This window comes from Apteryx mantelli, chromosome 1, assembly GCF_036417845.1.
Source record: "Apteryx mantelli isolate bAptMan1 chromosome 1, bAptMan1.hap1, whole genome shotgun sequence".
Taxonomy (NCBI): Eukaryota; Metazoa; Chordata; class Aves; order Apterygiformes; family Apterygidae; genus Apteryx; species Apteryx mantelli.
This window is the reverse complement of record NC_089978.1, coordinates 163,674,462-163,697,160: the sequence shown is the minus strand read 5'-3', so window position 1 is coordinate 163,697,160 and position 22,699 is coordinate 163,674,462. Positions and strand designations below refer to the sequence as shown.

The window sequence follows — 22,699 nt, the reverse complement described above, 5'->3', positions numbered from 1 at the left end:
AAAGGCAATTACTGCTGCATGGTGGAGAAGAGTACTGGGAGGGTGTAGGAAGGGGGGAACAGGCTACTCCATACTGATGATCTGTGTGACTGATAGATTGGCTTGATGAGCGAGCAGTAGAGGAAAGAAAGGCCAGAGATGCCTTGTAATAAAGTTTGGCTGAGTATGCTGTATTTCCACCACCTGTGCGGACTCATCGAGAGATTTGCATCCTTCCTTTTGTTATAAAGGGGTATCTCTCATTTTTAGATTCATCTTTACAGCCGAAGCCAGTACAATTCTGCTTACGTGACTCTACACTGGATCAGAAACAGAAACTAGGAGCTAGAGAACTTTTATACATGTTGAAGAAATTAATCTGACCCCTTTCCAGCTTTTTCTTCTCTGTAAATATTCCTTCTCAACTCTTATTTTGCTGTTTTCCTGTAGGTTGAAGGTGGTGATGTAAAATAACTTCTGTTTTCTTGGAGTGAGAAGGATTGGTTATGAAAACTAGGGTTAGAAAGGTATGTTTCAGGAAAGTTGATTTATTCTTTTGTGTTCCTGTGCTAGTAGAAGGCTGAAACATTTTGATTGCTGACTTGGGTGTAAACATCGGTGTATCTGCAAGTGTCGTGGCAATAAAGGCAACAGATGCTTGTTTTTAATGCTTTTGATTGTTAATCTAAAGCTAAAGAAAAATAGCATCTCTTATCTTTTTTTCATTGAATCAAGTAGCATATGCTAAAGCACTACCAGTACAGTTTGTGCTTGTGTTTGCCTTGTGCTCACAAGAAAAATGAGGAAAAACTTTATAGTGAAAAGCTCCTAGGAAATCAGTAAATTCCTTGTAAGATTTGGGTTGGGGGCAGGTAAGAGTTGTAATTCTGCTGCTTGTGCGCCAGGGATACCAAAAATTGATTTGGCCGCCTGACAGAACCACACGCCCTGAAACCTCAGAACTCTGGCTGGCCCTTCCAATTTGGGTTTCTTTCCTTTTTCCTTCTTTTCAGAAACAGCCTGACACCTCACTGCATGGGAGCTCTTTCAGGAGGCCCTCCCTGGCCAGCAAGAGATGTGTTGCATAAGTTTCTCTTGGGTTCTGGAGTTCATCATGGTGTCAGCTGTGTTAAAATGATAGCTTTGTTCCACTTAGATGAGGAAATAGTCCTAAGGGGTGTGGGGAGGCTTATGATCCTGCCAAAGTGAGAAAAATAACTCAGTCCTCTCAGAATGGGCAAAATTGGGACCTTGTCTGAATTTCTCTCCCCAGTTTTGGTTGATCTCATAGCAGCTGTTTCCAGCTGCCCTCTGGATCATACCCCTCTGGGATGGTGCTGGTGACTCACTCAGCTGGGATGGTTTCCACAGTGCGCGAAAGTTTCATTTCCTAGGGAGTAGCGGCACCAGGAAGAGGAAAATTTCTGGTGTGCTTGATCCCCGTAGTTAAGACTATTTTATGTCTGATTAGAGACTGCTTCTTTCTTTACTAGTGTACCAAATATAAGGTGCTAGTTTTGAAGTTGCAAATGTCAGAGGAGTCAATAGCTTTATTTTCCTCTCAACAAATCTGATTTGTTTTTAAGTACTGCTGCCAGATCTAATGATGCAGTAATTCTTGTTCATTAAAAGCAATGGGAAACCTAAAGTAAGACAGACTTCATATGCTTTTGCCCTTCTCTTTCTCTCTCTCTTCCCACCTTCCTTTTGAAAAGGAAGAGTTTCTGGTTGGCAGCTGTTTTTAAAGTACGATCTGAAGTGTCAAATGGCTTAGTCTAAATATGCCATGTACAAAGTTTATATTCAGCTAAAATATAATTGTTAATGTTTTCTGTCTGCAGTGTTTTTGGAGCAGATTTGTTTCTTTCAAACTGACAGCAGAGTTCAATGCAGTGAAGATAAAGAAGCTGACGCTGGAGCCCAGGCTTGCAGAGATTTACTTGTGGCCTCATGTTCAGTTTGGGTTTCTTTGTCTCCTGAATGACAGTCTGAGTCCTTTTAGGCCCCAGGGAGGTCTGTAATGGGACAGACATCTGTGCTTAAGATGCTTGCCCTGTCTGTCTGCCTATGCAGGAAAGTAATGGTTAGAGAATGAGATTTTTGTTTTTTTCCCTAGGGCTCCTACTGAGCACTGTGGACCCTATCCCCCTCCATCTGCTTATCCAGCAGCACTTGTGTGGTACCATTGCACAAGCTGTTGGAGCAAGTATGTGAGCAATAGCATGATGGTTCAGGAAGTACAGATCACTGGAATAATGCTGGTGCTGCTATGGTTTAAAATACTCAGCAATGAATCAGTCGGTTGGAAAGTCCTTGAGAGCACAAATGATGGAAGGAACTTTTCCTCAGTGAAGACTGACTCAATGCTGTTATCAGCTGGCCGGTATGTGGTGAGGATCTGGTTTTTGCCCTTGGCTGCTCTAACTACTGTTTGTTCATGCCCTCACCAATTCTGCATGCTTTTGTTCCAGCTGGTGTGATAATGTGGGATACTTGTGTTCAGGGCAAATCTGGCTAACAGGCTGGGGTAGGAGGGAGCTCTCTGATTGTATGCTAGAGGCGTTTTTGTCATGTTGCAGCATGTGGTGGGGGAGATATACATTAAAAATAGGAGCACCCAGAATATAGGGTTGATCTGGTAGATCTTTCCTGGCCTTGAGAATTAATACCTTCCAAAATGGTTTCAGCATTAGGTGTATTTTTGTGGAGAGGGGGGAAAAATTCTAGAGAGATGCTTGCTGTCCTCATTGTGAGGTCTTCCCATTCCTACTCGTGACAAAAATGAATTGTATTTCTCAAATGGGTTGTGCTGAGGTTTTGATCCGTCACTATTCTTAGTCTGAGTGTATGGGTGGAGAGGGCAGAGAACTCTCCCTGGCGTGTGTATGTGTGTGTGGTCATCTATAGATGTTACAGACCAGCACAGAGTATTTTTTCCCAAAGCTATTTCCTCTGATGCATGATGCAATGTTGAGTCAATAAGCTTGTCTCTTTGAAGGTTAACACTTTTCCTATTCCCAACTGCCTTTTTGATTTTCTTTCCTTATCCCCTTTTCCTGCTTTTCCTATTTTTGGTAGACTAATGTAACATTAGTTTCTTCTATGGAAGATCTGTAGCTTGCAAGAGGCAATTAGTCTGTACCCTCTTCTGCTTTAAGCTTTGGAGGCTGGACTGCTCAAAAGCACATGATCATCCTAGTGGCTCTTCCTTTTCAGCAAGACACAGAGAGCTGTGTGCGAAGGGAACAACTAGCTCTGTGTAGCGCGGAGGAGCTCTGCTCCTGCTAGTGGCAATGGCAGGCAGGGCTTGCTGCTGCTTGTGAGCATGGCGGAGTTCAGAGTGTGGTGGGGAGAAAGGCTGCGACTTTGCCGCACCTCCTGGGAAGTGCAGCGCTCCCCTAGCTTCCTGCAGAAATCTGAGAAGCGCCCGTGTGCAGCTTGCACTCAAACTCCATGTTTTGACCCTGAATGTAAACGTGTGGAGTGGCTAAAGGCGGTGCAAGCTGGCTTTGTCTTTCCTTAACATTATGTAAGTGATCAGGGCGCCTGAATTATTCACTCTGCCTCAGCCTGCTGTTCATATTAAATTCCCTGTGTGGCTTTAAGGCATCGTGCCAGCACCTAGTGATTAATTCCATTGTTTTGTGTGCCCTGGAGGTATCCTGCTCGGTGTGAGTTCTGGGGAGAGGGGAGGAAGATTGTGGGGCATTTGTGCGCAGGGAGGCTTGCCCTTGAATTCTGTAGCTGCGGGTCAATGAAACTGGGTTGCCCTGCAGTCTTTCGACCTGCAGTATAGGTGGGCACTGGCCTTTTCTCTGTTTAAACGGCTGTTGACCTGTTTTCATTTGTTTATGTCTGTCTTTGTGTTGCAGCTGTTCTGACTGGATTCCCAAGTCACAATCTCTCTTTCTACCATCTTTTCTTATGTGGCATTTGGTATCCACTTTGCCTACATGGAACGGATTTCTCTGTAAAACACATCCTTGTTATTTTAAATAGAACCTGAGGTTCTTTTTTCCACATCCTGCGTTCTCAGGGGTCATTGTGCTAAGAAGCAACCATGTTTTTCACTTTCTGAGAGGAAACATTTCCTTTATTGTCCTAATGGAAACCATTTCCCGTTTGCTTATAGTTGTACTAATTTGAATAATTTTATTGTTAAATGTTTAAAAGATCTCTGCTGTTCAGTGTCACAACTCATGAGAGCAACCTACTGCACAATTTATACTTTTGGAGGAAGAGCATTACTTCTTTTTGCAAGACCTTCTGGATGTATGTGTTTGGCAGATGTGAAGGCAGAAGATGTCCCTGCTCTTCTTTGTTCCTCTGTTTTTTGTTGCCTTTGTTTTAAGCAATTATAGCAGGTGGCTGGTCCCTGGAGAAGGTTTCTTTGACCAGAGTGTTCTTTGCTCCTGGTTATTGGTAGATGAATGGAGTTTTGGGTTCTCTTCCTGCCTGGAGAGAGTAGTGTTTTTCTCCTCTATATGGGTAGTGTAAATCAGCCCTTTCTTTACCTCATTTTCTTTGTCCAGAGTCTCCTGGTGATTTTGTTGAATGAGTCAGCCTCGACATTAAATTGAAATTTTGTCTAGTATTTTTGTTGAAATTTAAAGACCAGTGTATGTGACTAGAGCAAAATAGGAGTAATATCAGAATTTTGACCAATAATTCCCCTCGAAAACAGGTTTCTGTAGTAAAGGTGATAGATAAATGATTCTGAGTACAAAATGGCAGATGATTCCTCACCCTGCCCCGTGCAGTTACTGTCCTCTTAGATTTTAGTGCTTTTTTAAAAGTGCTTTGGGGTCCCTCAGGTCTGACAAGTGCTAGAGAAAATGGAGCTCTCTTCCAGGGAGAAACCTGGTCCCTTCACATCAGAGCAAATGCTGGATACTTGAAGAGTGCACTCTTCTGCTGGCTGGTGGGAAACTTTTCCTGCTGAGGGTCATCCTCTCGGCCAAAGGTGAAGTCCGTAAGAATTGCTGCTTGCCTCTGTTGCCTGGGTTTGCCTTGCGTGGCTGCTATTGGGAACCCAGGGGAACAGTGGTGGAGTAGGATTTGCTGTCCTTTTTTTCTCTTTCACTCTTATGTATAGCAGTGGAATATGCCATTATCTCTGAAGTGGTCATTTCAATATCACTTGCTGTGACTTTTCTGGAGCAAGTGGCAGAGGGGACGTGACATAGCTCTTTGGAGAGGGAAGCCAATCACAAATCCCAGGAAAGCCTAGAACCAATGATTGTACGCACAAACTTGTGTATGTTTAATGGTGATCGAATTAAAATAGCCCGAAGCAAGAGAACAGGGAGTGATGACACCCTTTTAGCCCTTCCTACAGGAATGGGGAGAGATGTAGTGTTCCATGTCAACAGAGAAGAGCAAGAAGAAAGGGAAAATTAATCTGAAACAAGCTTACTTTTTTGCTTTTAAAGTTGAATGAGTAGGAAAGGAGACAACAGGCTGCAAAGGTATTTTTCTGTGAAGCATGCAGTGTTGTTCATGCAGGAACCAAGAGAAGATGTAGTGCAGTGCTTCTCCATTAGCACACAGGACTTGGAAGTGTGTGTGTGGTGTTTTTTTTGCTGTGGGCAAAAGCATTCAGTCCAGTCAGAAGTAAATACAAAAGCTGATGAACCAGGACTCTTGAGTGGCAAGGCCTAGATGTAGTCAGTTGAGAAACCTAAGCCTTATTTTAATACTTGGCTTCTGGGAAGTAGGAGAGAGCTAGGATTGCTGTTCCCGGATCTTGCTTCTGTACACATTTTTAGCATCTTTGTTAGTAGATACTCCTAAGTTTTGGAATTTCTCATTTTCACCCATTTTCTCTTTTTGTAACAGCAGCAGCAGAAAGGAAAAAGTTTGTTCTTTTTCCTTCCCTCTTTGCTTGCAGGAGATTTTTGACTGCTGCGAGAAAGGAACACATTTCTGGCCCCTTCCCTCATACTCCTGATTTGATTAAAAAGCAGTGGGAGAGAATAGCAGTCTCATTCAGTCTGTGATTTGCATGTGTTGAACCCTTCTGTCCTGAATATGCATAGTGCCTCCCTCTGCAGTTGGTAATAGCTTTCCCATGCAGCAGCAGCATCTGTGAAATTCCAGCATCTTTTATTTATTTATTTATTTTTTTATGCTGCTGCTTTAAAGCTGCAAATAATCCTCCAGGCACCAGCACTATCTTTCAATTGACTCTAACTGATACAATGCTGTCTTCATACTGGTTGGTATTTGGGAGGTTTGGTGTTTCACTCGGGAGGATTACAAGCTTCATTTTGACACAAATGTTTGTACACTGCAAATGATGGTGTTGGTGCATCAAGACTTGATTTGTTTGATACTAGGAAGATACTCTGTAAATCAAGGGACTTTTCCAGGCCCTTCTTCCTTTCTCTGACAGTTTTAGTGCTACAAATTCCCATTGCTGTTGGCTAGAAAGTTTAGGAATGTGTTATGTTTTCATTTTTGGTCAGGTTCATATACATTTATGTGTGTATATAAACACACATGTGCACACAGAAGTCTTCCTGTCATAGTTTGGGTGTCTTCCTGTAGTGCATTAAGCAATGTGACTAATATCATAAGAAGATTGTGCTTTCCCACTCTCTCTAGGAAGAGCAGTATCTGCTCCTGCAAGGCTTGTTTTTTGATGATCTTTGTTCACTTTTTTTAATATAAACCAAAGGTTTTACTATATGTTTTTGTTAGAGGATGTGAAGTAAAAATGTTCCTACCAGTCCTGGAAAGTGAGGAAGTTTGCAATACCCCTTAGCTTCAAGCATAGTGTGTTTTGTAATATGACCTGTGTAAAAGTTCACACACTGGAATTCTCCATACAAATGGCAAAGCAGATGTGCATTTCAGGGAATGAAATTGTCAGCTCTAGTTGATGTCTGATTTGGAGTTTCTTAAAAGCTGAAGTCTTGTGCTATCACTCTGTCACCATGCTGTAGTCCAGCTAAGAGGGAATGAAAGCATTAATAATTGAAGCCAGGTCATATTCCAAGATTGGGTAGAATCTCTCAGCTCTTGTAAGTGTGCAGATCTGGCTATTGGAGGCTGTAGCATGAAGAAGAAATTCAAGAACAGTTCTAAAATACGGATAGCCATGATGACTTTGAATACTTTGAGGATGTTTAATAGTGGAGTCTTCAACATGCCTGCCTTATCCTGCCATCAACACCCCCCCACCCCCAAAATCAGCTTCAGCCAATTCTTCTGCAGTTGGTCTTGTCAAAGTCCTTGGCATCTCTTTGTGACAGTAGTGTATGGGCCTCTAGTGAAGAGTGTTGCTTTTTGTCTGAGACAGTCATGGATGTCATGAATAAAAGCACTGAAAACAGAAGGGATCTCTGTGTGTTTGTATAAGTCCAGCAATAAAAAAAAAATCATCTGTTTCTATTTGTCCTCACTAATTACTGATCTGAAAAATAGCTACCAAGTGTGGATGGATTTAATTGATAGAAATGCCTTTTCCATGCCTTCGCGTCCCCCCTGCCCCAGATTCTCACAACTCTGTCAATAATTAACCAAATGAACAGGATGGCATGGCTTTGGATACCTATGGCTACTACTTATAACATACCCTTTTGCTCTTGAAAATTCACTTAATTAAACACCTCCACTTTTTGCTAGAACAGAAAAAGACTCTAGTTGCTCCCCGCTTCTAAGCGATGAGGTAAGGAGAAGAATATGAACAAACATTATTTGTATCTAGTTAGGCCATACAGTACCAGCTGGATTGGAGGCATTTTGACATAGGGAAGGGAAGCCGTGAAATGTGATCAAAAAATAAGACTTTCTTCTGTCTGTCTTGGATGACTCCTTGATGTTGCTTAGAATCAATTCTTCAACAGAGTAAAACCCCTGAATCTTAAAGCAGCTTTAAAGGTGCCAGTACACAAGGCTCTGAAATCTATGTATGTTAAAGATTGATATTCCTCTAAGAAAGAGCCTTGCATGCAGAGCTCACATTGGTGCAGTTTCACTATTGGTTTAAGCTGATCTAAGACTGCTTCCACTGAAAGAAGAGTCCTGCTTTCTCTCTGACTCCAGCCATGTGGTCCTACACCCTTCTTTCTACAGGTGTTAAGGATTAAGTGGCCTGTAATGACCACCTTTGTACATAAAGCTAATCTTTTTCCTTTTTGAGGGATTAGTTTTCAGGAGGATGGGCAAGCTGATCTGACTCACTGTTCTTGTGTGATCCCTACTGCACATGCATGAGATGGAGTAGAGATACATACTTGGGAGCAGGAGGAGGAAGAAAGGGTGATCCCTTTTGGTGGTAGTGAGAGCTTAAGTTGGCTTAATCAGACTGTAAAACTGTGCTCTCAGAAGAAGGTGTTTCACATCACTGTGTAGTTCAGCAGAGTTGAATTTATGGGGCTGCAACTGTCTAGAACTTTGAATAAAAATGTTGGCTAAATTTACAAAGAATCCTTAAGAATCCTTTGCAAGTTTTGGGGGGGGGGGGGAAGCCATGATGCTTTGACATGGTTTGAAGCTTTGACTGGCCTTCTTGTCTACTCTTTGCCATGGTGCCTTTGGTCTGGTCCAGTTCAGGAATTTGCTCTAGTACCAGTTTCTCAGTAGCTGATTTGAAGTGTTTGTGTGTTCAGTGGGAGGATAGCTCCCTTTTTTTTGTTTCCTTCAGGTTAATGTGCCACATTTGAGGAAGAAACATGGTGCTGTAATTTCAGGAGCAGAGTGTTTTGAGATCTCTCCTGTTCTGCATTTCATCTGCAGATTTAGGAAGGGAAATGTAACTTCTTAATGCAAATAAACCTCCAGGGATTGCACAGGGAAGAGTTTTCAGACTAAATTCTGAAGGAAATGAGACTTACGTGAATGTGCTTTGACAGTTCCTTTCCACACATACACATTTATGAACCCAGTGGTAATTTCAATCACATTTAAAAGTGATTTTTAAAAAGGGGGAGAGGGAGAAAGGAGAAGAACTGTAATGATAGCACATTCCTAAAAGCTTCATGAAAAATGGTGATTAGGTGAGAGATATCTGGATTAGTGCCCTATGGAGGGAAAGGCAGTCAAAATTTGTGTACTATGCACTCCATATGGAGCAACTAAACAGACAGTCAACACAGACGTGCTGGCCAGCCTGCCTGCCTGCATGTAGCTCTGGACTAGCCGCAGTGTACTGCCTTCTGCTTGGTGGGAATATTGTAGGGACAGAGCGAGGGGGGAGCTGTGGTTATTGCTGCAGGAGGCTGGGATGGGAAGTAGCTAGGGAGTCAGAAGATCTTAAGAAATAAGAAACTAGTTTCAGTTAGTTCCACTGCTGGTAGAGTGACTTATTTATTACATTGCCTTGCAGATGGGGAATGGATGAGGCTTTGATGCTTTTGTGTGGTATTTGCAGGAATGTGCATTCTGGGGTTTCGAGACCTCCTCTGAGGGGGTGTGTGTATGTATGTGTCTCTTTCCAGTGGTTTTGGAATATCTGTAAAGACAATAGGGTGGGACTTAAGGAGGTTTTTTTTTTCTATTTATGAGAATTTTTCTCTTCTGTCTATGAGGTTTTTGGGGGCTTTAAGCTTAAAGCTGGTAAATAACAGAAATACTTTGCAGTACTGAGGTATGCTACAAGCAAGAACCATGTCTATCTCTTGCCTTTTCAGCAGACCCAAGTCTTGCAGCCTCTTAGGTATCTGGTGCAGCAGCCTGGCATTTTAATACTGCAGTAACCACAAAAATCTCTGACAACTGTCTTGACCTTTCCCAGACCTGAATTGTTCCTATGACCTCTTGTTTGATTTCAATCTTATTTTTGTGGTTGAAGGCTGTATTTATACTTGGGATGTAGAATGGCATGAGAATATTGCAATGTCTAATACTGCTGGCAGTCTCTCATTTCATTTTCCATTAATACATAAAGTTCTTGGCCTTTCTGGGTGGATTACAAGCAGCAGCAGCTTTTCCCTTATAAGCGGGACTAGTACTCTGATCTGGGACAAACTTAAGAATTCAGACCACTTAAAGGTACCTTGCGGGATAAGTTTGCTCTCCACAGTAACGTGATCCTTCTTAGAAATGCCTTTAAGAGTGGTTTGTCTTGCTTCTGTGTGCAACTAAATGGAAACAGTAATTTACTGTAAATGCCTCACTGTGTCCGTATAGGAGGGCTGGATTTTGTTTTGTTTTTAATCTTCCTTTCTTTCTAGGGTGCTCTCCCAACTGCTTGGATGCAGCCTTCCAAATGAAGGGAAGGTCTTTCTTCCTTTCTCTTAAAATTTCAAAACAAAGCATGCACTGAAATTTGTCTCAAAACTGTTCTAGAAAGGAGGTGTTCCTCCTCTGGGAGGGAAGGAGAGTTTGTGATTAGTGTTCCCTTCCTCCCAATTTTAACCCCTTTCTAGCTGTAGCCATTGTTTGCGTTGTGATTCTTCATTCCTCCTTTAAATATTTTGAGTCCAGGTCAGATTTGGTTGTTGGACTGGGTTGGACCACTGACTGTAATGTGTCGTACTGGACAGTGTCTGGGGTGGGTATTTCTGATAGCTTAGGCAGGATTTGTCACTTTTCATATACTGAGGAAAGAGGTGTGACCACAGTTACCATGCTGGCATCTCAGGGCAGAGGAGTTAATCGTGTTTAGCAAAGTTAGCTTTGCAGAAGTGGCAAGGAGGTTAGTATAACAGAAGTGGATTCCAAGGAGTCCTTGGTTAATGACTGAGAAAATCTGTTATTTTAAGACTTTAAAAAAAATTATTTTTATAAATTATACTCAGATAATAGAGGACCTTGGCATATGGCCACATCCAATTCAGACTGTTTGTGGCTCAGAGAAATGGTATTCAGGTGCAGGGTGGGTGTAAGGAGAAAAGCAAAGACATGTTTTGTGCAACAGAATGACATGGTACTGTAGTAGGAATCAGTTGTGTTACTTTTCACATGCAATTGCCTAATTGCTTTGTTGAAAGGTTTGCTTTGATTTTGTTTAGGTATGTTTGAACTTTTTTTGTAGATAAGTGTGTAGCGCTTAGAAGAAAAACCCTGAAAAATACTGATGTGCAGGGGAGAGGTGAATAAAGGTAGAAGCAAGAAAGGAAGGGTAAAGGCCCTTCATAGGGTAGTCATGGAGCAAGCAACTGTTGCCAACTTTATGCAAGGGAGTATCTCTCTGATAAACAGACTGTTACATGGTGATTTACTCTGGTCAAATTCAACAGTCATGACCTCTCCTTTTGCCTTTTAAAATATTAGCAAACGTAATTTTGGAGACAGACACTCTCTTTGTCTCCAGAACATGCGCTGAGGCACTAATGGTCTGTTGCAATCCTTATCAGGAGGAGCCCTTTCAAGGGTGGAAATGGCTAGTTCAGTCTCTGTGGCTCATTTGATTCTTGGTACCTCTGGGACAGCAAGGAAGCATCACCACGATGATGCGCTTTTCATCATCAACTTTCTGTCCTTTTAAGAACAGTTTTAAAATTCTTAGGTGCGTCTAGAATGCTTTTCTTCCCTGGAGTGGATTCTTTCACATCTGTGCACCGATTTGGCACAGAAATGAGAGGTTCGATGGGGGCAAAATTCAGAACCGGCATTCCTTAAATGCGTGGCTCCCCTTTGGGGATACTACAGCTACAGCTGGAGTTAGTGTTCCAGGTTCTCCCTGTGTTTATCTTACTAGGTATGATTAGTGCCCTGGATACTTTGCCACCGGTGCTACTTCTACAGGAACATGTAACCCGGTGAGGGAGGGTTTGATGTCTTTCTCTGCCTCTTGTGATGCCTCTTGTGAGCAGAGAGGGCTGTCGCGCTGCATAAGCTTTACTTGAGGGGGTTCATTCTCTTGCATAGATGCCCTTTTGTTTGCTGCTATTGCAGGAAGAGAAGCTTTCTAGGAGGGGGACGAAGGGGCCAGGCTTAATGGTCTTAAGTGTGACTTTTTTTTTTGTGGAGGGAAGGCCTGGGAGTTGTTTCTTGCTAACTGATTCCAGATGGTGCTGCTGGAACACAAAGATTACTAGTGTGTTTGGGATGGCAATGACTGAGACCTGCACCCTCCCCCCAGCGCTTCCTGTGCAGCCCCACAATCATACAGGCTTAATCAGAACCAGCCGTCGCTGCTGAAACGCTCATGAAGCCTTCCTTTTCTTTACCCGGTGCCCCAAGCTCCATGCTTCCTCCATCCCTCAGGCTTTTTAACCCCTTGCCATTTCGGCTCTGGCCCTTCACTCTTCCTTCCTGAGGTCTGACCTTTCTTCACTGCCAGCAGGCTGTGGGCAGCTGTAGCACCCAGGAGATGAAACTGTGATTGTCTAGGCTATTCAAAGAAATAATGTCTTTGGGGAAAGAGAAATTAGTCTGTAACATGAACCTGGGAGAATGATTTCTATAACTGTCTAGAGCAACTTGATACAATCAGGCCAGAATGTCCAGGGCGCAGAACATTTCTCTCACACCTATTTGCCTGGACCTGGTATACAACGTGGTTTACTCTGAATCATGTGCTGTTTCACCTTTCTTCATGTCAGTTTCCCTAAAAGCAAGGCTGATTTTAATTTTATATCGCTGTCTCATCATGCCCAACCAACAAATCAGCTTCAGTCTTTTCTTCTGCAGGTAATATAACAAATGATTTCTTGCTGGAAAGAAAGTGTATGCTTCTTTCCAGTTAGCCTTTTTGTAGATACCCAGAGGCTGTTGCTTCACCAGCCAAGATGTTCTTCATCTACTGACTTCCCTTCTGTATCTGAGCTCTTTCTTCTCTCTTTTCTGTTCTCTCCCATGTTCTTCATCCTGTCTTCTGAGAAAGCATAAGCAGTAAAACTGTTTGCTAAGGAGAAACTCTATAGCCTTCCTCACCTTACAAAACTTGTAGCTGTCGTGTTTGAGCAAGTTGGATTTTTGTGCTCTATGTTGCCCTGTAATGAGTGGATTAGCAAAAACTAAGTGTGAAATGCCTCCTCAGCCCCATGTAATCTTGGCATCCAAAGGTGTCCCCAGAGCTGGATTTTAAAGCCTTGTTAGGACTCCTGTCCTGCTTCCTGTTAGGTAAGAGCAGGAGTGAAGACGAGCTGCCATTTTTAAAATGATACTGCCTACTAAAAGAGGAGGGAAATCAATGTTCTGTGCTACTGACTTCCCTATGTGCAGATTGTCCTTGTATTTGCTGGATCATAGATCTCACATGGCGTGCAGTATTCCCAGGTGTTTTAAATTGCACTGGCTATATTGTTGCCAGCATAGGTCATGCCAGCAGGCTGTAACCCCTTTATGCGCAGAGCAGTGTGAAGATGCTGCCATATGTAGTTCAAAAAACCTGTATGTTTTTCGCATTTAAAATTCTATTAAACTAATGAAATCTTATCTCTTCAAGAGGCCAAAACCATCCCTTGTCTGATCTGGAGAATGAAAAGCCCAATTGGTGGAAAGCTTCTTCTGACCTACAGAAAGCTACTTCCCTATCAAAAAAGAAAACCCTGAATTGTTGTAAAGAATCTCTGTAAAATACTTGACTCTTCCATTTTTTTCTGTGAAAGTGCATTCTATGTATGAAAGCTCTCCTTCTCTCTGCAAAATTATAGGCATCATCTTTGTATATGGTAGCTTCATACGGGCACTGTCAGCTTAGAATCTGAATGTGTGTTTGTAAGCTTGTTGCATACTAAATTTTTAAGAGGCCTGAAAGCTTAAATGCTGTCTTTTTATATAGTTTGGTCAAATATATACTTGTGTGTATTCAATTTTACAGCTTCTGCTGTACCAACTGATTATTGGTCTTGTTGTATGTAGAGAGTTTCTCAGAACAGAAGTGCCAGGAGATCGGGGTTAAGACGATGCATATTTCAAATGCATCTTCTTTTTACATTCTTAGTCATGTTTTTAGGGTTGTTTTTTTGTGTTTTTTTAAAGTCTTTTTTTTTTAAGTTTTTTTTTCTTTTATTTGGGATCCATCTGTAATTGTGCGAATTGGTAAGACAAGCTGGTAGGAAAAGAGCAAAGTAGGAAATGCCTTGGTAAAGCAAGGAATAGCAAAGATATGATAATCCCCACTTCTGAGCCAGAAAATCACACCAACAAGTTTGGGTGACTTCACTGCTGTTTTGTTTGTCGGGGAGACAGCTTCCTCTGAAAGTCGTCTTGTTTTGCTTTACTAATCCCTACTGGCTACCTTGTATGCTTGCCTGGCTAATTGCTCCAAATTATTCAAATTCTGGTCAGGGCAGAAGGCTATTTTTGTTAATCTGACATCACCTTCCTTTCTTGTCTTCACTATGTCACTGGGTAGTAAAACAACCTAGAGTTGGGACTCTGCCCTGAAAAATGCGTGTCTCTTGGCATGCCTTTCTGTACTCTGCTTCCTGCTCTGTGAGGCTCTGCCTCGTCTGGGTTCTCTTCTGCTCGGCCGTGATTAATTACAGCAGAGGAGAGAGCCTTCAAACTCAATAGTGAGCTGCAGAATGTATGGGACTCCAGGATGTCGTATTGCTATTGTGGAGACGGGCATTGTTTTGGGAACAGGAGGCTGGCAAGCCCCTTTGAGCGGATACTGTGTCCGAAGCAGTGGACCTGTCTCCTCTCGGTACCTCTGGCTGCGTTCCCTCTGCCCATCCCCAGCTGTGCTGGCAGCCACTTTCTGCAGCCAGGTCGAAGAGCAGATTCAGCTGAAAACACATAGAAAAATACATGGTTATTTTTGATCTGCCTTAGTTGCCTGTTCCAGTTCACCACATGGGGAAGACAAATGCTTATACTGGCACCATGGAGGAGGCGATGCAAGGGGGAACGAGTGGCTGTGACTGCTTTCTCTGGCGGCGTTTCTGACGCCTAGCTTCGGTTTTCCTTGCAGTGCAGCCTGATGGGAAATGGGTGGCTCTGCCCTGAGTGAGCTGCGCAAAGGCCTTTGGCTGTCGTGCGGGAAGAAATGCATGGCCGTTCCCCATTGAGTTTTTACTGGGGCACCCAGGTATTTACCTACAGCTGCGTGCCTAAGACTGCTTCCTTGCTGAATGCTTGTTTTGTCCGGGGAAGCAAATGAAAGCCCAAACATCTGCGCTGTTGAAGAAATGTATGTTCTAGGTGGGAAAATGCCGGATATGATGCCACAAGGAATTCAGATTTTTTTTTCTTTCCTTTTTTTAATTCCTCCTTTTTTGGGGGGGGGGGGCTTACACAATCCCTACAGCAGTTGAAGCGCTAGTGAGACTTGCAAGTCAAGCAGCACGTAGGACAGGAGCACTGACAGGCCTTTCTCAGCCCGTTCGCTGGCTTGCTTAGTCGACGCGACAGGCCGCACGGGAAACTCTCCGCGTTGGGAGCGGGCGCCCGGCACAGCCGCTCGCAGCCCGGCGGAGGCTCGGCCTCTGCCCGGCGCCGCCCCGCTCGGCGGGGAAAGCCTCCCTCGCCTCCAAGCTCAGCTCCCGCTCCTACTGAAAAACACGGTATTTTTAGGAGAAGGGGAAGCCTGGCAGGCGGCGGGGCCGGAGCCGGAGGCTGCGGTCGCCGTGGCGACGGGGCCAGAATTCCAGGAAGGAAGAGGGGCCGCCTCAGGGCCGCCGGATGCGCCGCGGGCCCCCGGGAAGGGAAGGGAAGGGAAGGCCGCGGCCGTTTCTCTGGGCGGGATCTGCCTCTCGCCCGGTTCGTGCCGCGGGAGAGTCCTGGCGCTGCAGCTCCTCCGGGTTTCTTTTCCTGGAGAAACAGCCTCAGCCATTCGGGCAGGTGTGGAAAGCCGTATCCGCATCAGCAAACGTATCTTTTTTTTTAAGCGAACAAGCACAGTGGTGCACCCTGTACTTAGTGTGGTGCCTTTTATCAAAACCTCTTGCTTGTAGTCCTTAAATATACATTAAAAAAAAAAAAAAGACAGAACACGTAAGGAGTGAAATGTGAGTCTTGTTACTTACATCTCCATAAACAGTGGTTTTGATGTTAGTACACTCGCAAGGAAATGAATAAATGGACCTCTTCTGTTGCATGATGTTTGTATATTTGGAAACTGGCCAAAGCCAAGAACCAAATTTAACTGAAAGTGAGGACAGCTAAAGGGAAGCGTCCCATGCTATAGATGCAGTTATTGGAACTGCAGAGTGATTAGGGAGCACTATACATCAAATTAGGATAAGTATCAAGGGAGAAGGGCGATGTTAAGATCCATTTAAAAATTACTTTAGTTCAGTTTTTTTATTAATAATCCGTAGTTCAGCCTTAGATGCTGCTTTTCCCGTTAATTTTGTCCACAGATAATTTGAAGTAGGGAGAGGGCACAGACAATCAAGAAGGCAATCTGAATGCATCATACACACTTAGACAAAGAAATAGGTATTTCCTTTTTGTTGATTTACAGTAACTTGTACAAGTAAGGCTTTTGAGAAGACATACTGTTTTTCTTATTAGTTGATAATAAAGTCGAGGCATTTACAGACTTCCTTGTGCTCTGTCACAGTTAAATTGCTAAAATACTTTGTCAGAGCCCCTGAAACACAGGGATTCTGTCTTTCCTGCTATGGAAGAAATAAAGCAAAAACGATGGTGAACCACTAAGCTTCTGACAACACTGCTGGAATTGGTGTCTGGTTCATCAGCTTCCCTTTTTTGCATTTCTCACTTTGAGATTAATAGCTTAGTTGCTGATGTTTCAGTGCTTCCCTTCCTCCCCCCCTTTTTTTTTTTAAATCCTATTCTTTGTGTTTTAGAAAAAATGGATTCTGTTTGTCTACTGTAAATATCTGGTAAATGTGTAGCTTGTGCTATCTTACCACTTAAAAATTCCATTTTGCTTTTGGGAGGAACAAGTAACTTTTTGTCTCCTTTATTTCACTGATCTTTGTAGTCCATGTGTTTCTGGCTTCCTTGTGTTAGAGCTCTCCTTCTCCCCTGCTCTCCAAGCCACCTGGCTGCTGTGCCAGGTGATAGCTTTCAGAGGTAGCCAGAATGGAGGAAAATGCAGTGTTCTTCTGTGTTTTACTGTTGTTGCTCAGAACCTATAGGCAGTTATGAAACTTATAAGAATTACATTAACTTCACTCCACTTTTCTTGGCATCATCAGCAAAACAGGCATACTGAAAACCCAGTCAAGAAAGATCATGCTTGGTCACACTTCTGAGGTTATCTTTGCAACCAAAAGGACTCGACACTTTAATTTTAAATTTAAGTTTGGATTAAACAGATATATTTCCTTAGCAATAGAATCAGTGGGTGAATTTACTAAGCTAACAATTCCTCCTAATGATGTTTTAAGGCTGCAGGCTTTAAGTTCAGTTTGGTAGCCAAAAAACAATTGCCAATTAGGCCTCTCTGATCGAGTTTTCTGGCAAAATGGTGAGTCCATAATTTAAGATTAATTTGTTTTGGAGTCAAGTCAGGTCAAAGAGAATTATTGCCTATCTGAGCTAAAATTTAGCTCTGTTTTAGGGGACTTTTAAACCTTACAGCTATGACATTTCTTCTAGATGAGTACTCCACTCCTCTGTCCTTTTTCATAGGTAGCAGCATGTGTAGAACTGATCATTTCTTACTGATGAAATCTTATGTAGTGTATTATCTTCTATTTTTTTTCCCCTCCTGCTTTAAAGCAGGTTACGAGCAGCTGAGAAATGCCTTTCAGTAGTAAACTAAGTAATGAAACGTCCCAATGGCAATTTGATTTGATTTTGTGGACTAGCACCGCCTAACTAAATTTCTCTATGAATGTCTGGTTGCATGTTGGTGTAGAAGGAGAAATCTAATTGGTGTGAGAGAGCCGTGAGAGAACTGGAATTAGCTGGGGGTTCCCTGGTCCCACCAGGCTCATACTGGAAGACAGACTCCGTTTGTGTCTGTGGGCAGGGTATTTATCTGTGTTAAATCTTACCTCTCTCTTTTCACTGTCATTTTGTGAAATTAGTTTTGTGCATGTGCAGGCAGAGAAGGAGATTCAGCTTCTACCCTCGGTTTCTGCTTCCTTTTCTCGTTTAGATCCCTTACTACCTAGCAGGGATTTTCTCTCTGGTTATAACTGGGTTGTTCTGTTCCAGTCATAGGAGTTTAACTCTTTCACTTCTTGCTCTGTTTAGGCTTCAACAAAAGCAGACTCTGTATGGAATAATCATGCAGCAGGCCCCGGATTCACCTGTAGTGACCTGTAAAATTGGCAGCACTGGAGATTATTGGCGGGAGACAGTTTCCCTAGGCACTTCCTGCTTTCTCTTGGAGAGCTGAGTTCAATTAGAGCAATGATATGCACAGCAGGGATTTTGCAAATAGTTCAGTACTTCATGGCAGCATTTCTGTATGAAAGGCAGAGATATCTTTGGCCCTTTTGTGACCTTAATGCTCCAGCTTCCTCCCTCTTTCTAACCTCTACTTTTTCAAAAGTCTTGCTTCCTAAAGTAATCTTCTTTCACCTCTTCTTTTACCTTCTGATGCAATAACATCCCCCAAACATTTAGTTTGTGGTTTGTGGTTTTTGTCTTCAAAAAACAAAGTGGAGGTTGCAGGCTGTGACTATTTTTTTTTTCACTTGGTTTATTTTATTTCTTTCTGCCATCTTACATACTGTGGACTGCCCTCAGAATTCTGTAATCGTCTTTGTCTTCCTTCTCATGCTCTTGTGCTTTGCTTCTACTTATAAAACCTGTCTGTTTCTAGACATGTGTCTTTGATTGACTTCAGGAATCCCATGAAGTTCAGTTTTGTCTCTCTTCTATCACTGCCTAGTCATGGCAGTTCCTTTTGTTAGTCTCCAAGACCTTCATCCTCAAAACAATGTATTCTTTCCTTTCTTCATTTATAACTTTCTGCTTGTATTCACTGCCCATATCTTTCTGTAGTACTAACTTCTCTGTTTGTTCTTTATTCTCTTTGTGAAAACCTTCCTAGTTTCCAAGGTGTTGAGACAGATTAGAGTTTACTGGGACACATGGTACTGACCTTGAACACGTGTAGAAATATTGTTAAAAATGTACCTGGCCTGGTCTTTCAGGAGAAGAGAGATACTAAACAGATGTCTATTCCTCTTATCTGAAATGGTGAAGTGTAGCGTGTGTGAGAAACTCCAATCAAAGTATTTTCTTGTAATGTATATATATGAGGAAAAGTTACAGCTGTGCATTTTCATCTTGTGGTTTTTTTTTTTTTTAATGAAGTTCACAGTAAAACCAAAAAACTAGCTTGGACTGTAATACTGTAGTTCTCAGTCCTCACTTACTTCTTCCAGCTTCTGTGTGTTTTCTTTTGTTTCTGTATTATTTGTGGAGTTTCATGCCTTACCTGCTTGCTCTTTATGGTCATATTGAGAAGAAAGTACTCTCAGGGTGCTCTATATAACTAATTACTCCAAATCCCCAAAACTGACTGCCGAAAGTTATGCTGTCCTTGAAGCTTATGTAGCATGCCTGTTACTGCAGCTTTGGCATGAGAGCCTGAAGGGAGAGGCATGATGTTTCCTGGCAAGTTGCTGCAGAGCATCCCCTGGGCAGGTCTGAGGTGAAGAGGAAGAGAAGGAGGACAAATATGAACTTAAAATAGCATTGCTAGTCCCTGTGTTGAATTATTAGCGCCTTGCTTTTTGGCATAAGTTATGTTAAAGCATTCTTGCATGAACTGTGAAATTATGTCAGTGGTCTCATGTTCTGTGTAGGGCAGAAGGCTCCTCTCCATTAGGAGAAGGGGAAACCTTTCCAGTACCGGTAAAAACAAAACCCAAAACATCTGTACGGTCAGCTAACAGTCTTATGAAGAGTTTCTGAATATATGGTTACTGTCAACCTTATGCTAGAAGCTGCAGCCCCAGGATAACTTTGCTTTTCATAATTTGGGATAGTTTTGCCCTGTTTTGTCAGGGTCTCCCCCTTTCCCTCTGCTCCTCCCCCTGCCATGAGTTACTGGAAAAAACACAGGGCTGGCTTAGGAGTTCCTCCTCATAAGCCATAACAGCAGAGAGGAGCAGGCTAAAAACTAATCATGGAGGACTGCTGGCCTTGTTTCCCCTAGCATGCTGCATGGAGTTGCTCATGAATGAGCAGCAGTACCAGAATGGAACAGAAATGAGCTTTATCCAGCTCATTTCATCCTTCACCCACAGAGAAAGATGCATGCCTGGGATGCGTGTGGCTGTGCCCTCTCCCCATTTTGAATAGGAAGTGTGGGAGGCAGATTAACAGAAAATGAATGAACGTTTAGCAGTATCATTAGGTGTGTTAATTTAACCCACACTGCACTGCTAAATTAGAAAAGAGTTTGAGAATTTCATAGAGAAGTTCCAGAAGTTCATATATTCCTGAAAAATAGTGTGACAGAGTTGCCAATAGCATGAGAATTACAGGTTGAGAGTCCCTTCTGGGGTGAAGGAAGAAAGTCTAGAGGATTGATTTCTTATTGGGAATGTGTGAGATATTGTCCAGGCTTACCAGGCTAATTTAAATTATACTGAATTCTTTTTAAGTTCATATTAAAGTACTAGAATAGTTTTGGAAAAGAGAAAATTGACACTTTTATGGCTAATGTTTAGAAATGTATTTCTTCAATACTGAGTGAGGTGGGCAGCTGCTTCTGTAGCTTTATATTGTATTTTGTTCAGTTTGCTTGATGGTAAATGAGATTTGCATATAAAAATTCTTTGGAGAATTACAGAATTTATACACAAATGAAATTATAGGTTTTTTATGCTTATTTTATGTCTGTGATTTTTTTCTGCATAATTTGGCATATGCAGTTGAAAATGAGTCTGTATTTAGGTGTATTGACTCACATGGAAAATAAGAAGTTAGCAGAATACTTTAATCTTAGCTCATTCTTTCCCGATTTCATGCAGGTTCTTGTTTTCAGCTGAGTTGAGACAGATCTGTAATTCCTTGGTTTCTATTCCTTGTAACCATTACATTCAGTTTTTCTATTCTTGTCTTGCAGAACGAGCCTCTGACTTCAGGTTATCATGGATACCCAGCAAGAGACAATCAAGTAAGAGCCTGATTGCAGTAAATGAGTGTGTGTGTGTGTGTCTGTACACATATGGATGTTTTGTCCAACAGCTTCCTGATCCTCTTGTTTGTTATGGAATGGAAACTGTTTTGTTCTATTGTGGAATGCTTGTGGAGATATATGGTAAATTGAATGCTTTTTTAGGACTCCAGCAGTATGTGGCAACATGCCTGGTAAGGGGTTAAACATGATCCATGTTACCAAGGGCTCAGGAAATTCTTTATTCTTAAAAATCTTGTAACTTAAAATCTCTATCCTAAGCTCCCAGTCTGTCTTCTCAGCCTTAATGAATGTAGATGTTCAGTGCCAGTGCACTCTTGGCCCTGTTCTATTGTTATTGCTGTAATTCTAGCATCTGGGGAGCAAAACAACGCTGAGTTTTTGTGAGAGTCTGCTTTGCTTCCTTTGCTGGTGGAGTAGGGAATAACATGTCCCATTGGGTTGTTTCTAGTATTTATGAACTTGTCTTGCCTTCCTTTCAAGTCCATCAGGGCGCCTGCCCCTTGCTCTAATTCAAGATGTTCTAATTCTAAAGCAGTCAAAAATCATACTGTTCAGTGCATTGTGTCTCTAAGCATTCATTTGCCTCTTAGCAGAAGACAGAGAAATCCCAGTCAATGAATCTGCACAAAGGAAGGAAGAGATGCTTTGGAACAAATGAAAAGTAATGGATTATAAGATAGAGCTGTCGCACATGAAATCTCCCTTCTTAGAATGAAGTTATTTTTTCAGGATTCTGTACTGCTACTGCAAAGCAAAGCAAAGTATGAACAAACATAACAGGAAATTAATATGCAAAGAAAATCAATATCGCAGTGTATTCCAGTAATGAACAAATAGCAAAACTAAAATCAAGCTCTTTAGCCCTCTCAGGTACTGCTATATAAAGAAAGTGATTTTCATTGTATCTTGATGGGAACTGGATATATGTAGCAACAGCTTAAAGGGAGATGTTATTACTTCCACAGTGCAGCACAGCAACTGAAGAGCTCAAGTCTTTGGTGCTTGTAATATGTGTATGAATTTCCTTATGGAGGAAATTATTAGAAATATCTGTTGAGATATGCTGAACTGTAAACCAGTACAAAGACATATTATGCATTAGCATGCTGTGGGAGTTATGATCCTACTCTATCCAGGCTGAGTAAGCTATGCCACGGGTTGTTTGAGGGGCAAATCCAGTCACAGATCCTGCAGGTCTTTCAGGGAAGGTGCCATGCTAGTTCAGCACACAATGTTTACCCTCAGCGAATTGGTGAGTTTGGATTCATTGGACATCAGCATTTACACTGGGTCTGGTTCTGATGTAAAATGCCCCCGTACCTTGTTACGGCTAGCAGCCAAGCCCCTTTGTGGCAGTTAACATTCTTTTCTTCAGGGTCAGCCACTCCTGCCTTAAGCCTGATTACTAGCTCAGGTGAAAGTTTTAGTATGGACTGGGCCTGAAGTAGAGTAATTTAATATTGAAATTGTGAAGAACCTTATTTCCTGAAGATGCCCTCTTGGACATCTTTTAAAAGGTATTCTGCCTCTTTTACTGTTGCATTGCCTCCTCAGAGCAGATCTTGTAAGGTGACTCGCTTGTCTGTTCTGGGGGGGGGGGGGGGGGGTATCCTCTGCTCTGTGAGCAGATGTAAGTGTTTTGCACTTAACTATACCCATTTAGGGGTGTTTTTGGATCTTCTTGGTAAATCATTTTGGTGACTATCAGTGTGTCCTGCTTCTCAGGTTTCTTCTTTCCCATCCCTTAATAATTCTTCTGATTTGAAAATCCAGAACTATTCTTTCTGTTGGGTCACC

The 22,699-nt window shown here is 42.3% G+C and overlaps 1 protein-coding gene across 9 annotated transcripts in view; it reads left to right on the top strand.

Annotated features, from left to right (window-relative positions):
- The window catches only part of RBFOX2 (RNA binding fox-1 homolog 2), a 210,699-nt gene that overhangs the window by 17,843 nt on the left and 170,157 nt on the right, over positions 1-22,699 (top strand). For all 9 annotated transcript variants that reach the window (XM_067309187.1, XM_067309177.1, XM_067309249.1 and 6 more), the window contains exon 2: positions 20,828-20,878. In XM_067309187.1, coding sequence (XP_067165288.1) covers positions 20,828-20,878 — 51 coding nt within the window. The remainder of the gene's footprint in view (positions 1-20,827; positions 20,879-22,699) is intronic.